Raw genomic sequence first — 12,911 nt, 5'->3', positions numbered from 1 at the left:
TGGGGCCAGGTCGCTCACTGCTGCCAGCGCCAGGCCCCCCGCTAATCCCTCAGGCTGCCCTGGACCCCATGTCCTGAAGCACGGGACCCCCCAAAGCGTGGGGCCTGGTGCGATTGCCCTGGTCCATCCTATGGACAGGACGGCTCTGGCTAAGACTCTTCCTGAGCAGTGTTATTCTGAATCAGGTGCTAACCTGACTCCAACAGGATGGTATAAAGTTGAATGTGGCCAAGTGCCATTTTGCAAAAGCTGCTGTAGTTTGTAGGGCATTCTCTGTGGGCTGATGATGTGAAACAAATGCCTGAAGGTTTCAGAGTAGCAGCCGTGTTAGTCTGTATCCGCAAAAAGAAGAACAGGAGGACTTGTGGCACCTTAGAGACTAACAAATTTATTAGAGCATAAGCTTTCGTGGACTATAGCCCACTTCTTCGGATGCATATAGAATGGAACATATATTGAGGAGATATATATACACACATACAGAGAGCATAAACAGGTGGGAGTTGTCTTACCACCTCTGAGAGGCCAATTAATTAAGAGAAAAAAACTTTTGAAGTGATAATCAAGCTAGCCCAGCACAGACAGACAGTTAGATAACAAGTGTGAGAATACTTACAAGGGGAGATAGATTTCAATGTTTGTAATGGCCCAACCATTCCCAGTCCTTATTTAAACCGGAGTTGATTGTGTCTAGTTTGCATATCAATTCTAGCTCAGCAGTTTCTCGTTGGAGTCTGTTTTTGAAGTTTTTCTGTTGTAATATAGCCACCCGCAGGTCTGTCACTGAATGACCAGACAGGTTAAAGTGTTCTCCCACTGGTTTTTGAGTATTTTGATTCCTGATGTCAGATTTGTGTCCATTAATTCTTTTGCGTAGAATTACGCAAAAGAATTAATGGACACAAATCTGACATCAGGAATCAAAATACTCAAAAACCAGTGGGAGAACACTTTAACCTGTCTGGTCATTCAGTGACAGACCTGCGGGTGGCTATATTACAACAGAAAAACTTCAAAAACAGACTCCAACGAGAAACTGCTGAGCTAGAATTGATATGCAAACTAGACACAATCAACTCCGGTTTAAATAAGGACTGGGAATGGTTGGGCCATTACAAACATTGAAATCTATCTCCCCTTGTAAGTATTCTCACACTTGTTATCTAACTGTCTGTCTGTGCTGGGCTAGCTTGATTATCACTTCAAAAGTTTTTTTCTCTTAATTAATTGGCCTCTCAGAGGTGGTAAGACAACTCCCACCTGTTTATGCTCTCTGTATGTGTGTATATATATCTCCTCAATATATGTTCCATTCTATATGCATCCGAAGAAGTGGGCTATAGTCCACGAAAGCTTATGCTCTAATAAATTTGTTAGTCTCTAAGGTGCCACAAGTCCTCCTGTTCTTCTAAATGCCTGAAGGACTACAAACTGTTGCTTCACTACCATTATCCACTGATTGTAGCAGTTTATGTTCATTCCTTGGCCTAGTTCAATATATAGGATGCCGTGTTCCACCCCATTTTAGTACCTTTGCCACACCGCTGTGGGATTTAACTATGGGCCAGAGCCAGTTGGTTCAGACTAAAGAAACAAAGCCCTTTGTTGGATCCAATCCCATGCTTATTTTCATATATGGAAGCCGGCAGTAATTCAAACTGATATAATGCAATTGGGGTCTGGATGCAGTTCTGCTCCAGGAGAGATGGCTGGTTCCATTTGTGTCCTGTACTCTGACACTGATGGAAAGAAAATATTCCCAGATTGAGCTAGAGTTCTTGGGAATAGTTTTTGCTATTGTACACTTCAAGGTCTACTTAGTGGGAAAATATTTCACCTTAGAAACTGATCATTTGCCCATTTACTTGCTGAGAGCGAAGCTGCAGTAGTGGATTATTCAATTGCACCAATATGACTTTGATTTGGTACATAGCAAAGGAATATGTAATTTTTATTTGCTGATACTTTTGAGAAATTCTGCTGGGTTAGCACCCTGGCATGCAAAAAAGGCAGAGTACACCATATGCTTTTTACTGAAAGATATGCCAATTGACTTAGGGGAGACTTAAAGATGCTGAACGGTGCAAGGTGATATGAGCTGTACAAGCAGATTGGATGGACCCAGTCTTTAAGAAAACTTTTTAGCTACATTCTATAAAATTCGTTCAGCACTCACAGGAAACACGTGTGCTACTCAACGTATCTTATGCAGAGGAGCCTAGTTGATCGTTCCAGGATCGTTGTGACAAAAAGTCCTAGATGTGGCTCATGAAGGACATTTGGGATTTACAAAGATGAAAAAACTTCTGCGTAGTCATGGTTGGTGGTCAAGCTTATGCACGGACATTGAACATCATTTGAAGGCATGCTCTGCCCGCAAAGTGCATATGTCTGTTCCTCCAGATCCTTTGAAACTGGTAGTCATAGACAGATCATAGCAGAGAATTGCAGTGGCTACTACTGGCCCCTTGATTTCACTGAATGATTACATCCCATTGACTGTTTCAGACTATTACTCATGTTATCCCTTTGCATTCATAACTTCACAAGGCATCTCAGAGGAGCTCATTTCTTGCCTAATTACTTTATTTGCTATGCTTGGCTTACCAGAGAGTCTCGTTTCAGATAACAGGATGTCCTACATACTGTCATGGGGTAGACACACCCCATCACAGGGTGTCAGGTCACGTAGGGTTAGATGGAAGGGTGGAGGTGATTCTGCAGCCAGTCAGGTCCTGAGGCTGAAAGCATAGTTAACCTTTTGGGGGCTGGTGTAGGGTAGGCATACCCCATCACACACCCTACCTCTCAAGACAGGACCCGGCGGGGGTCCATCCCCATTGCCCCCTTCTTCCCCCCAGCCGGGGAGAAAAAGTCTGCATTAGTGTGGGCCCTACCTGGACAGTGTAACAAGCTGAACTCGTAGAGTTGGAGGCTGAGGTATCATCTCATAATCCATGAGTTCAAATCCTTCATGATGTTGATCCATTGTAGGAGTGCATGGTCTATAATAAGATGAAAGGGGCTCCCCAATATGTAATACTATTGCCCGTTTTACTGTTAGGGCATCCTTTTAGATGGTGGAGTACTTGACTTCTCGGGGAAATAGCTTCCGGCTTAGGTACAGCACCAGGTATTTCCCCCCCATCTTGTTCCTGTCCGTAAGAATGGCCATACTGGGTTAGACTAAAGGTCCATCTAGCCCAGTATCCTGTCTTCTGACAGTGGCCAATGCGAGGTTCTTCAGAGGGAATGAACAGAACAGGCAATCATCAAGTGATCCATTCCCTGTGGCCCATTCCAAGCTTCTGGCAAACTGAGGCTATGGACACCATTCCTGTCCATCCTGGCTAATAGCCATTAATGGAGCTATCCTCCATGAATTTATCTAGTTCTTTTTTGAACCCTGTTATAGACTTGGCCTTCATAACATCCTATGGCAAGGAGTTCCACAAGTTGACTGTGCGTTGTGTGAAAAACAACGGCTCCCAGCCTCACTTCTGAGCCGTCTGTTTGTAAAATAAAGGGTTTTGAGAAGTCTGGGAGGAACAGGATGGGTTCATGGGTGAGTTGATCTTTCAAGGTCCGGAAAGCTCTTGCACAATCTGCCAACCACCGGACATTCCATGGCCGGGAGTTCTTTGTGAGGTAGAAGAAGGGGGCGGCTATCGTGGCAAAGTCTGGCATGAACCCTCTGTAGTTTCCAGCCAAACCCAGGAACTTCCTTACCTTTCTTTTCGTTGTAGGGGTGGGGTAGTCCTTCAGGGACTGTACCTTGTCCACCAGGGGGTGGAGTTGTCCCGCCCCCACTGTGTATCCCAAGTAGGTCACTTCTTTCCACCCAAGGGGACACTTGTTGGGGTTAGCTGTGAGTCCTGCTTCCTTCAGGGCCTGTAGGACCGCGGTGAGATGTAGGTGTTCCTCCCGACTTGTGCTGTAGACCACAATATCGTCAATATAAGCTGCCGCATACTGCCAGTGTGGCTGCAACAGTTGGTCCATCAATCACTGGAATGTAGCCACAGCCCCATGTAACCCAAAGGGCATGGTGATGAAATCATATAGACCGAGTAGTGTAGGGAAGGCTGTCTTCTCCAAGGAAGTCAGGGTCAGGGGTATTTGCCAGTACCCATTGGTCAAATCTAGTGTTGACAGAAACTTAGCACTACCCAGCTGTTCCAGCAGTTCATCCACCCATGGCATGGGTAGGCATCAAAGCGGGAAATGGCATTGATCCCCCTAAAATCTATACAGAGCCTCATAGTCCCATCAGGCTTTGGGACCAGGAGTATGGGGCTTCTCCATTCACTCTGGGATTCTTCCACTACTCCCAAGGCTAGCATCACCTCGAGTTCTTTTTGGACCACTTCCCACATTTTCTGGGGAAGTGGGCGATATTGGTTGCGGACTTTTTGTCTAGGAATGGTGTCTATGTGGTGGCTGGTAATACTTGTCCATCCTGGACAAGAAGATAAAACAGAGGTGGCCAGTACTGAGACAGCCTCTGGGTAGCAGGTCACGTAATCAACTATCACTAGAATACACTGACACACCCTGTGAGCCGTAGTCCCGTAGCTGGGGTTTGTAGCAACTCCCTGCAGGGAGCTCACAGCCTCCGTCCTTCCCCGTCAGCAGCCACTCCAGACTGAGATGGGCTGCTACCTTTTATATGCTGCCTCCAGGCGAGCATGCCCAGCAGGGTCAGAGGGACGGGGCTTCCTCAGCCTGCAAAGCATAGTTAACCCTTTTGGTGCTGGTGTGGTACCCAGTCATGTGTACCAAAAGAGTTTGAAGGCTTTCTGATGAGAATTGGTACATTTCATTATAAATCTGCTGTGTATGCCAAGGAAATGGGATAGTGGAAAGATTGCATGAGACTCTGAAGTAACATGTAGCTTACATATTAGAGAAACACTGAGATACACCCTTGCATTAAGTCCTGCTTTACATGATAGTCAGAGTATGCCTCATGAAAGTACTGGAGTAAACCCGTTCTATCAGCTCTTCAGCCAACCTAGTAGGATCAAATTGTTTATAATGACAGAAGAGGATCATCCCACTCCTTCGCTGACCTTGAAAACAACGGATGTGATTAGGAAATACATGAGTTTCAACAAGCATATCCATAAGAGACTCTAGGCATTCTATCCTGGACAGGCAGTGTATGTTAGATGGGGATCTGGAAGCATTTTGAATGCTTGTGGCATGATCTTCCGGGCTACAAGCTAAGGAGCATGCCAAATGCATTTGCCACAGGGAGAATGCACTGTTCACCAGCAAGATATACTGCTTACTGAAAGAGGACCAGACAGGGAAGAGGATGCTCTTTCTGTGTATGATGGTGTCATGTGGCCAGCTGGGGAAGTTGTAGCACAGCAAGAGCACCCACATAGTGATCTGAATCAGAGGTACAGCCTACAGCCCCAAGGTCATTTGATGCCTCCCACTAGGCATTGCTGAACTTTTGGGGAGAAGGGAAGGAAAGTGTGTGTGTGTGTGTGTGTGTGTACACCATTGGATGTGTGCTGCTATTCAGGACCCATTGATACATATCTGCTGTTCAGACTGTTATGTTTTGTTCAAACATAACTAGTTCATGGTTATTACATGTGTGTCTTGTTCTGTCATTGTTGTTTTGTGTTTTTGGATTGTTATTCTGGGATGCATCAGATTATATACCTTAAAAACTTGTAATAAACAATTAGACTGAAATATTGTAAGTAGTTCATGCACCACAATTTTAAAAGTAAAACCCCTTCTCCTTCCACAACTGAATACTCTGGTGCTGTTGTAACATGCTTATAATTTGATCTGTATTGGGGATAACTTTGTACTTACTTCTTCTGCAGAGGTTTTAATATCTCTCATGGAACATTTAAGTATTATCCATCTTTTGACAATCACTAACTTTTCAACACATTAAATAGAAAGACATCCTTGGTTAGGGAGTCAGAGATATTCACTTTTCAAAACAAAAAAAAATAAAAAGGAAGTCCTTTGAAGTTTAGCCATAAACCTGAAATTCAGGTCTTTCTAATAAATGTTTTTTGTATCCTCAAACATAGTTCCAGCTTAACAACTTTTCCCTCCCTTGGGAACACTACAGTATGTTTTCTCAAAACACCTTTAAAAGAACCAGTGAAATGCAAGGAGATGTTCTACTCACCACACTAAAATCAAGGTTTTTGTCAATCCAGTCTTGTCCTTCTCTGAATTCATCATGAAGCCCCATGATATAGAGAGTATCCAAAGCATCTACTATGGTAGCACCCATTTGCGAATTTCCTACAAGCAAAAAATAAGATTTCTATTAGAAGTGATTATTTTACTGGGAAAAAATGTCACAGACAAAAATAAACAGTCAAAGTAGTCTTAGATCTTGACAAGGCGATAGTACCAGAAAGAAATCTCACAGTCAGACAGAAATTAGGAGCAACCTGAAGGCCCTGACGCTTAGGTGCATTGCTGAAGGCCACACATTTGGGTTTTGGGGGAAAAGAGAGAGTGAAACTTGAAAAGACCATTCTTATCTGATTTCCTTATCAGAAGATGAACAACCACATTCTCAGGCAGCTACAAGGACTGTAAGGACATTCAACTTCGAATACCTATTAGGGGATTCTTGGACAGGACTGGGGAAAGAGTTTTACCTAAGAGATCTACTGTAATTTCAAGTATCTGCAGTAATCCTTTGCACACACTTAGCAGAGGAATTACACTGAATTTTGCAAACACTGACGTTAACTAATTGCATGTCTTACTTATTGAAGGTAACTGTCAATTACCATCACTGTGTCATATTCCAGACAAAAAAGTACATTAAGATGCAGTTAAGGTTCCAGATATGTATCAGTACTCTGTAGTGATGCTATGCAATAACTATACAATTATGATTAAAGCATTTTTGTGTTTCTTGTCCCAGATTAGATTAAGGTGATTTTTTAAAGACACATTCAATCTTTTTCTACCCTCTCCTTTCTGGAATCACTTCAGGGGAGAGACAAGGTTTGGGTGTCTGTGATTGTGTGTATAAGCCCCACAGAGGGGAATCAAGGGTTAACATGCAATTCTGGGCCCAAAAGGTACTGCTGGGCATGCTAACAATGGAAGCAGAGCTCCAAAGGGAGCCGCTCAGTTCAGTCACAGCTATTAGGGCATGGGATCAGTCCTACACTAGTAGCTTCTGCACAGAGGCTGCAGAAGATCCACAGCACCTGACCAGAGCCCATGTCTGAGCCACTGAAGGCCCCCGTGCAGACTGGGAACAGCGGACCATGACTGATGGAGAAGAGCTTCCAGATCACAGTTAGGGAGAACCCCCTTTTTTGAGTCCATAAGCAGACCCTGCTCGGACTTAAGATGGTAGAGGACAGGGCAGGAAGCAACCCATGAAGCAGGCTTTGTGGTGCCCATTCCCAGGCTGCCTATCTGACTGCCAATCACAGGGCCCTGGGTTGGAACTTGCTGCAGCAAGGAGGGCCTGGTGTAAGCAGGACCAGCTCCAGGGTTTTGGCCGCCCCAAGCAGCCAAAAAAAAAAAAAAAAAAAAAAGCCGCGATCGTGATCTGCAGCGGCAATTCGGCGGAAGGTCCTTCGCTTGGAGCGGGAGTGAGGGACCATCCGCCGAATTGCCGCCGAATAGCTGGACCTGCCGCCCCTTTCCAGAGTGGCCACCCCAAGCACCTGCTTGCCAAGCTGGTGCCTGGAGCCGGCCCTGGGTGTAAGTCTGTATCCCATGCTCACCCTTTTTTCAAGGCTAAGATACATTTTGTACAAACTATGCCTTGTAAGGTATCATTTGAAAACCCATGATTTACTGATCAATTCTGTCCTTGTAAAATATGTGTGGCAACATTGTATGTAAAGTTAAAAGATTTTACTGTATAACATTACTGAGACATATTCCAAGTTTAGAAAAGCAGGCACAAACTGGTTCTTCGAAGACAAAAGGCAAACTGACACTTCAGACAGGTGTCAACAAAATCAAATAGACTATCACCTGGTTAAACAGCCATTCTTTGGCAGGAAAAAGGGTGTGAGCGAGAAATTTACATCTTGACAAAGAAGCAGCTGGAAGTTCCCATTTCCCCAGATTTTGTCTCCTGAACCCCAGCTGGAGATGATTCTCAAAGAAGAGAAAAATGAGGAGCAGAGGCCCCAAATCATCTCTCATGGCATCTCTACTCGTGGCATCAACAACACCTGAAGGACAAGAAAATGACCACTGAACTGGGGGAGAGATCTTAGCTGAAAGTACTGCAGCCAATAAGATTGCTAAAGCATGTTGGGAGATAAAATTTTGCTTTGAATTCACTTAGCTTATTAAGTTAGGTTTTAGTTGTGTTTTACCTTTTTTTTTTTTGTAACCAATTCTGATTTTTATGCCTCATTACTTGGAATCACTTAAAATCTATCTTTCTGTAGTTAATAAACTTGTTTTATCTAAACCAGTGTGTTTGGGACACTTCATTTGCGATAACAGGATTTGTACATATCATTTTCTATTAATAAATGACAGACTTAATATGAGCTTATCCAGGAGAGGGCTGGGCAGTACAAGATGCACATTTCTGGGGGTAAGTCTGGGACTGGGAGTTTGCTGGTGTTGCCCTGCAATGTAATTCACGAATGGCTGGCTATAGCACTCATACAGTATACCGGGGAGTGATTTACATGCTGGAGGCTGTGTGTGAGCGACCGGGAGTGGTTGCTCTCACAATGAAGCAGTGTCAGAGGCAGCCCAGGTTAGTGAACTGAGTAAATACAGGTGTCCATCAGTTCAGATTGTACTCTGGGGAATGTCACACCCGGGTTCCCCTACCACCAGCCACAGACCCTCACCCCTGGGAGACACAGCTGGACTCGGACATGAACCCCCCGACAATGTCTTAATTGCACATTTCTCAACTTCATATTTCTGGATTTCTTTCAAGCACAGCCATAACTCTGAATTTCCTGGGTTTGTGGTACTTGATTTTGGGATAATCACAATATCCCTGTAATTTTTTTCTACCCTAAATTACTGATACATAATTATAAACTTAACTCCATTATTTTTTGTAGTGGAATAAAAATTAGATACAACAATCTTTAATAGCTTAATTACAACCCTACACCTCTGACTGCTAGAAACTGGCCCTGGATGACAGGGGGTGGTCCTGTTCTGTTCACTGCCTCTGAAGCATCTGGCACTGGCTACTGACAGAACACAGGATACTGGGCTAGATGGACTATTGGTCTGATCCACTATGGCCATGCTTGTGGTCTTATGTAAACTAATTTCTTCAAATATAACTTATGCACAAGATTTAAATGAATTTTAATTATATGTAGAAAGTTTGAAATGTTACTTCTTTGTTAAAACAATTCAAGACAAAAAAGGCTGAAACAGTTGCTAAATATTTTAAAGGAACAGTTTTTAAATTAATTTAAATTGAAATTAATTAATGGATTTACTTGTAATTCTCAGAAAATTCACTCAGTATTCAAAGAATAAGTACTGTAAGTTCAGAAAGGATGTACTGTATTTTTCATACAAAATAGAGGTTGAATCCCTGCCAGAAGTGCAAAGTAGAATTCAGCCTTAACTATGATGTCACAACGAATGCCTCACTAATACTGTGATAGCTATTACAACCACATGCATTATATTTGGGGACGATTGGATTAACTTTATGAATGCTATATGTCACATTGTAGGCTAGGGATTGTGTTCTACTCCACAGGGTGCATTACCACAGCCCCTCCAGGATTTAAAAACAGTGATGGGTAATTACTGCTGTCCCTGGGACTCAAGAGAAGTACTTACCCCTGGGGTAAAATGCATATTTGGTTGTTGACCAAATAATTCAAGACTAGCACAATACATATATACTAGGGAGCAAAATTCAGGGTTATACAGGCAACCTTTACTCTGACATTTCCTAATGTATACGTTATTGACTATGAAACCTAAATAACGTTGTCCAAAAGTAGATTTGTATATTGTACTTGCAACTATACTGCAGTTTTCCTTTCAATGCAACTTCGAAAGTTTACTTAAGTTTACTTTTATTAATTTATCTTTTCTCCTTCTTCCGCATAAGTAGGCTTCGGTTTCACCTTAATCTAGGCACTTCCTCCCAATTTTAGATGTTTGCAAACTAATCCCATGTTGTAAATCAATACCTCTTCCTTGAGGAGCACTGTGGGTTAAATATTTTTAAAAGGTTGAGGACAAAAATCAGTATTTTGGAGCAATATCTCTGTTCTGTTGTGCTTCCAGAGAGAGCAAAGTAAGTGGAAAACACAAGTCCCCTGCCAGGGATTCTCTTGACTAGGGGAGACCCCAACCGGTGTAGCACTCCTACACTTCCCCCTCAGTAGTGTCTGACACACAGGAATGTTGGGGCTGGAGTTGAACATATAAGGGTCATGGAGGTGGGAGGTCATGAAGGGGCCCCCCAAATTATTCTAAAGTACACAAGTGCTCAGACAGAGAATCAGGAAGCAGTAACTGGTTGTCTCAGCTTCTCTTCTCCTCTCCTGGATTGTTCTGCCTGGCCGTAGGGAAAGGGGAGCAGACCATCCTTTATTAGGTGCTCCCCTGGGCTCAGGCAGTCTCAGCTGAGCACCTATTCTGTTCTCCTTGGGTCTCCCACAGCCTAATAGGGAAACAGGTAATGGTGCAAGCAGAATTACTCTCCTCCCTTTCTTGTGATTCACCTCATGGCCAACAGGGAAGCAACAGCAGCTGCTCAGAGCACTCCAGGCTCACACTGCAACTGTTTCAGGGGCTTGCAGGGTAGGGTTGCAAACTTTCTGATTGGATAAAACCAAACACCTTTACCCGCCCCCTGCCCCATCCATTCTCAGAGGCCCCTTCTCTGAGGCCCTGCCCCCACTCACTCCATTCCATGCACCCTCCCTTACTCGCTCTCCCCCACTCTAGCTCCCTCGCTCATTTTCACCTGGTTGGGGCAGAGGTTTGGGGTGCAGGAGGGGGTGAGGGCTCCGGCTGGGGGTGCAGAATCTGGGGTGGGGCCATGGATGAGGGGGCACTGGGCTGAGACAGGGAGTTGGGGTGTGGGAGGGGATATAGACTCTGGGCTGGGGTGCAGGTTCCAGGGTGGGGCAAGAAATAAGGGGTTCAGGGTGCGGAAGGAGGCTCTGGACTGGGGCAGGGAGTTGGGGTGCAGGAGGGGGTGAGGGCTCAAGTTGGGGGTGTGGGCTCTGGCGTGGGGCTGGGATGAGGGGTTTGGGATGCAGGAAGGGACTCTGGGCTGGGGCCGAGGGATTTGGAGTGTGGGAGGGGGCTCGGGGCAATGGATTGGGGTGCAGGAGGGGGTTCAGGGTGCAGGCTCTAGGTGGTGCTGACTTCAGGCAGCTCCCAGGATGTGGTGACATGTCCCTCTGGCTCCTAGAAAGAGGAGGGCAGCCAGAGGGCTCTATGTGCTGTCCCACCACCTGCAGGCACCGCCCCATAACTCCCATTGGTCATGGTTCCCACCCAATGGGAGCTGCGGAGCTGACACTTGGGGTGGAGGCAGCACACGGAGCCCCCATAGCCACCCCTCCGCCTAGGAGCAGGACATGCCAGCTGCTTCCCAGGAGCTGCAGGGAGCCTGCCAGCCCCGCCGCACCGCCAACTGGACTTTTAACGGCCCAGTCAGCAGTGCTGACTGGAGCCATCAGGGTCCCTTTTCAACGGGGTGTTCTGGTCGAAAACTGGACCCCTGGCAACCCTATTGCAGGGAAACCAGAGGGATATATCTAGGGAGGCAGTTGTACCTCCTCTATAGGAAGAGGGCTAATTCAAACAAAGTGATTGAAACAATAAATTAACTCAAAAACACAGCACTATAACTGTGGAGCCACTAAGGACTCTTTCAAAATTAGGCCTAATTATTAGGTCTTTAAAGTACCAATGTTTGAACAGGATTATTTAATAAAACCTAATCTGCATAGTCTGAGAAAGTATAGGCTGGCTTTTCCAGAGATCCAAGCATAAAGTCTCTCTCTGACCCCTCTGAAAGAATAAACTTCAAACTCCTCTATTTACGGGAACAGGACCCCTAAAATGAAATAGGCACAGGATTAAAGCCCCAATTAAAAAATTCACAACATGAAAATTGAAACAATTTTCCACCTCAATTTCTTTTTCCATCTCTAACAAGGCTTTGGCAATAAAACTGCCAATATTGAAAACACTTTTCTTATAAAATCTCTTAATGGTTCACAATGAACAAGATAATGTTTAAGAAAATGGATTGAAGAATGAATTTTAATTCCAATCTGCAAATAAGTGGCTCAAAATAAGTCAATGAAAATATGCAGTGTATATAAAACTGCCACATATGATTTCAGCAGAGCTATAAAATGCAACAAGTAAACACTTAAACCACAATGAGAAAATTAATTGCCTTCAACATTTTAGACCAATTTAAAAAAGCAGATCAAAAAAACAAAGGCTACTTACCTTACAGAAACTGGAGTTCTTTGAGATGTGTAGTCCCTATGTGTATTCTGCTCAAGGTATGCATGCACTCCACTCACCTGACCGCATAAGATTTTTCAGTAGCAGTGTTTGTTGGTCTGTGCCTGCACCTCCTCATGCTCCAATCCAAGGGCAGACTGACTGCCTTTCGAGTTCCTTTTCTACCACCAACCATCTTAGGAAAGGATCCAAATCAGAGGGGAAGGAGGACACATAATAGAATACACATAGGTATCACACATCTCGAATAACTCATTACTAAAAAACTTACTTTCTTCTTGAGTGACAGTCCCAATGTATATTCCACTCAAGGTGACTCTCAAGCAGTACCCAGTGAGGAGAAGGGTACAAGAAATTGTGCTGCACCACATACTGCAGAACTGCTGTGCCAAAGGATACATCTGCAGAAGAAACTTGTACCATCTTGTAATGTCTGG

The 12,911-nt window shown here is 44.4% G+C and overlaps 1 protein-coding gene across 6 annotated transcripts in view; it reads right to left on the bottom strand.

The window, feature by feature from the left end:
- The window catches only part of MAN1A2 (mannosidase alpha class 1A member 2), a 300,076-nt gene that overhangs the window by 141,371 nt on the left and 145,794 nt on the right, over positions 1-12,911 (bottom strand). For all 6 annotated transcript variants that reach the window (XR_255681.4, XR_010599037.1, XM_042852063.2 and 3 more), the window contains exon 4: positions 6,167-6,285. Coding sequence is in view for 4 of the 6 variants with exons in the window: in XM_042852063.2 (XP_042707997.1) it covers positions 6,167-6,285 (119 nt within the window). In the remaining 2 variants the exon portion in view is untranslated. The remainder of the gene's footprint in view (positions 1-6,166; positions 6,286-12,911) is intronic.

The sequence above is a fragment of the Chrysemys picta genome, chromosome 1 (assembly GCF_011386835.1).
Source record: "Chrysemys picta bellii isolate R12L10 chromosome 1, ASM1138683v2, whole genome shotgun sequence".
NCBI lineage: Eukaryota > Metazoa > Chordata > Testudines > Emydidae > Chrysemys > Chrysemys picta.
This window is presented reverse-complemented; position numbering and strand designations above follow the sequence as displayed.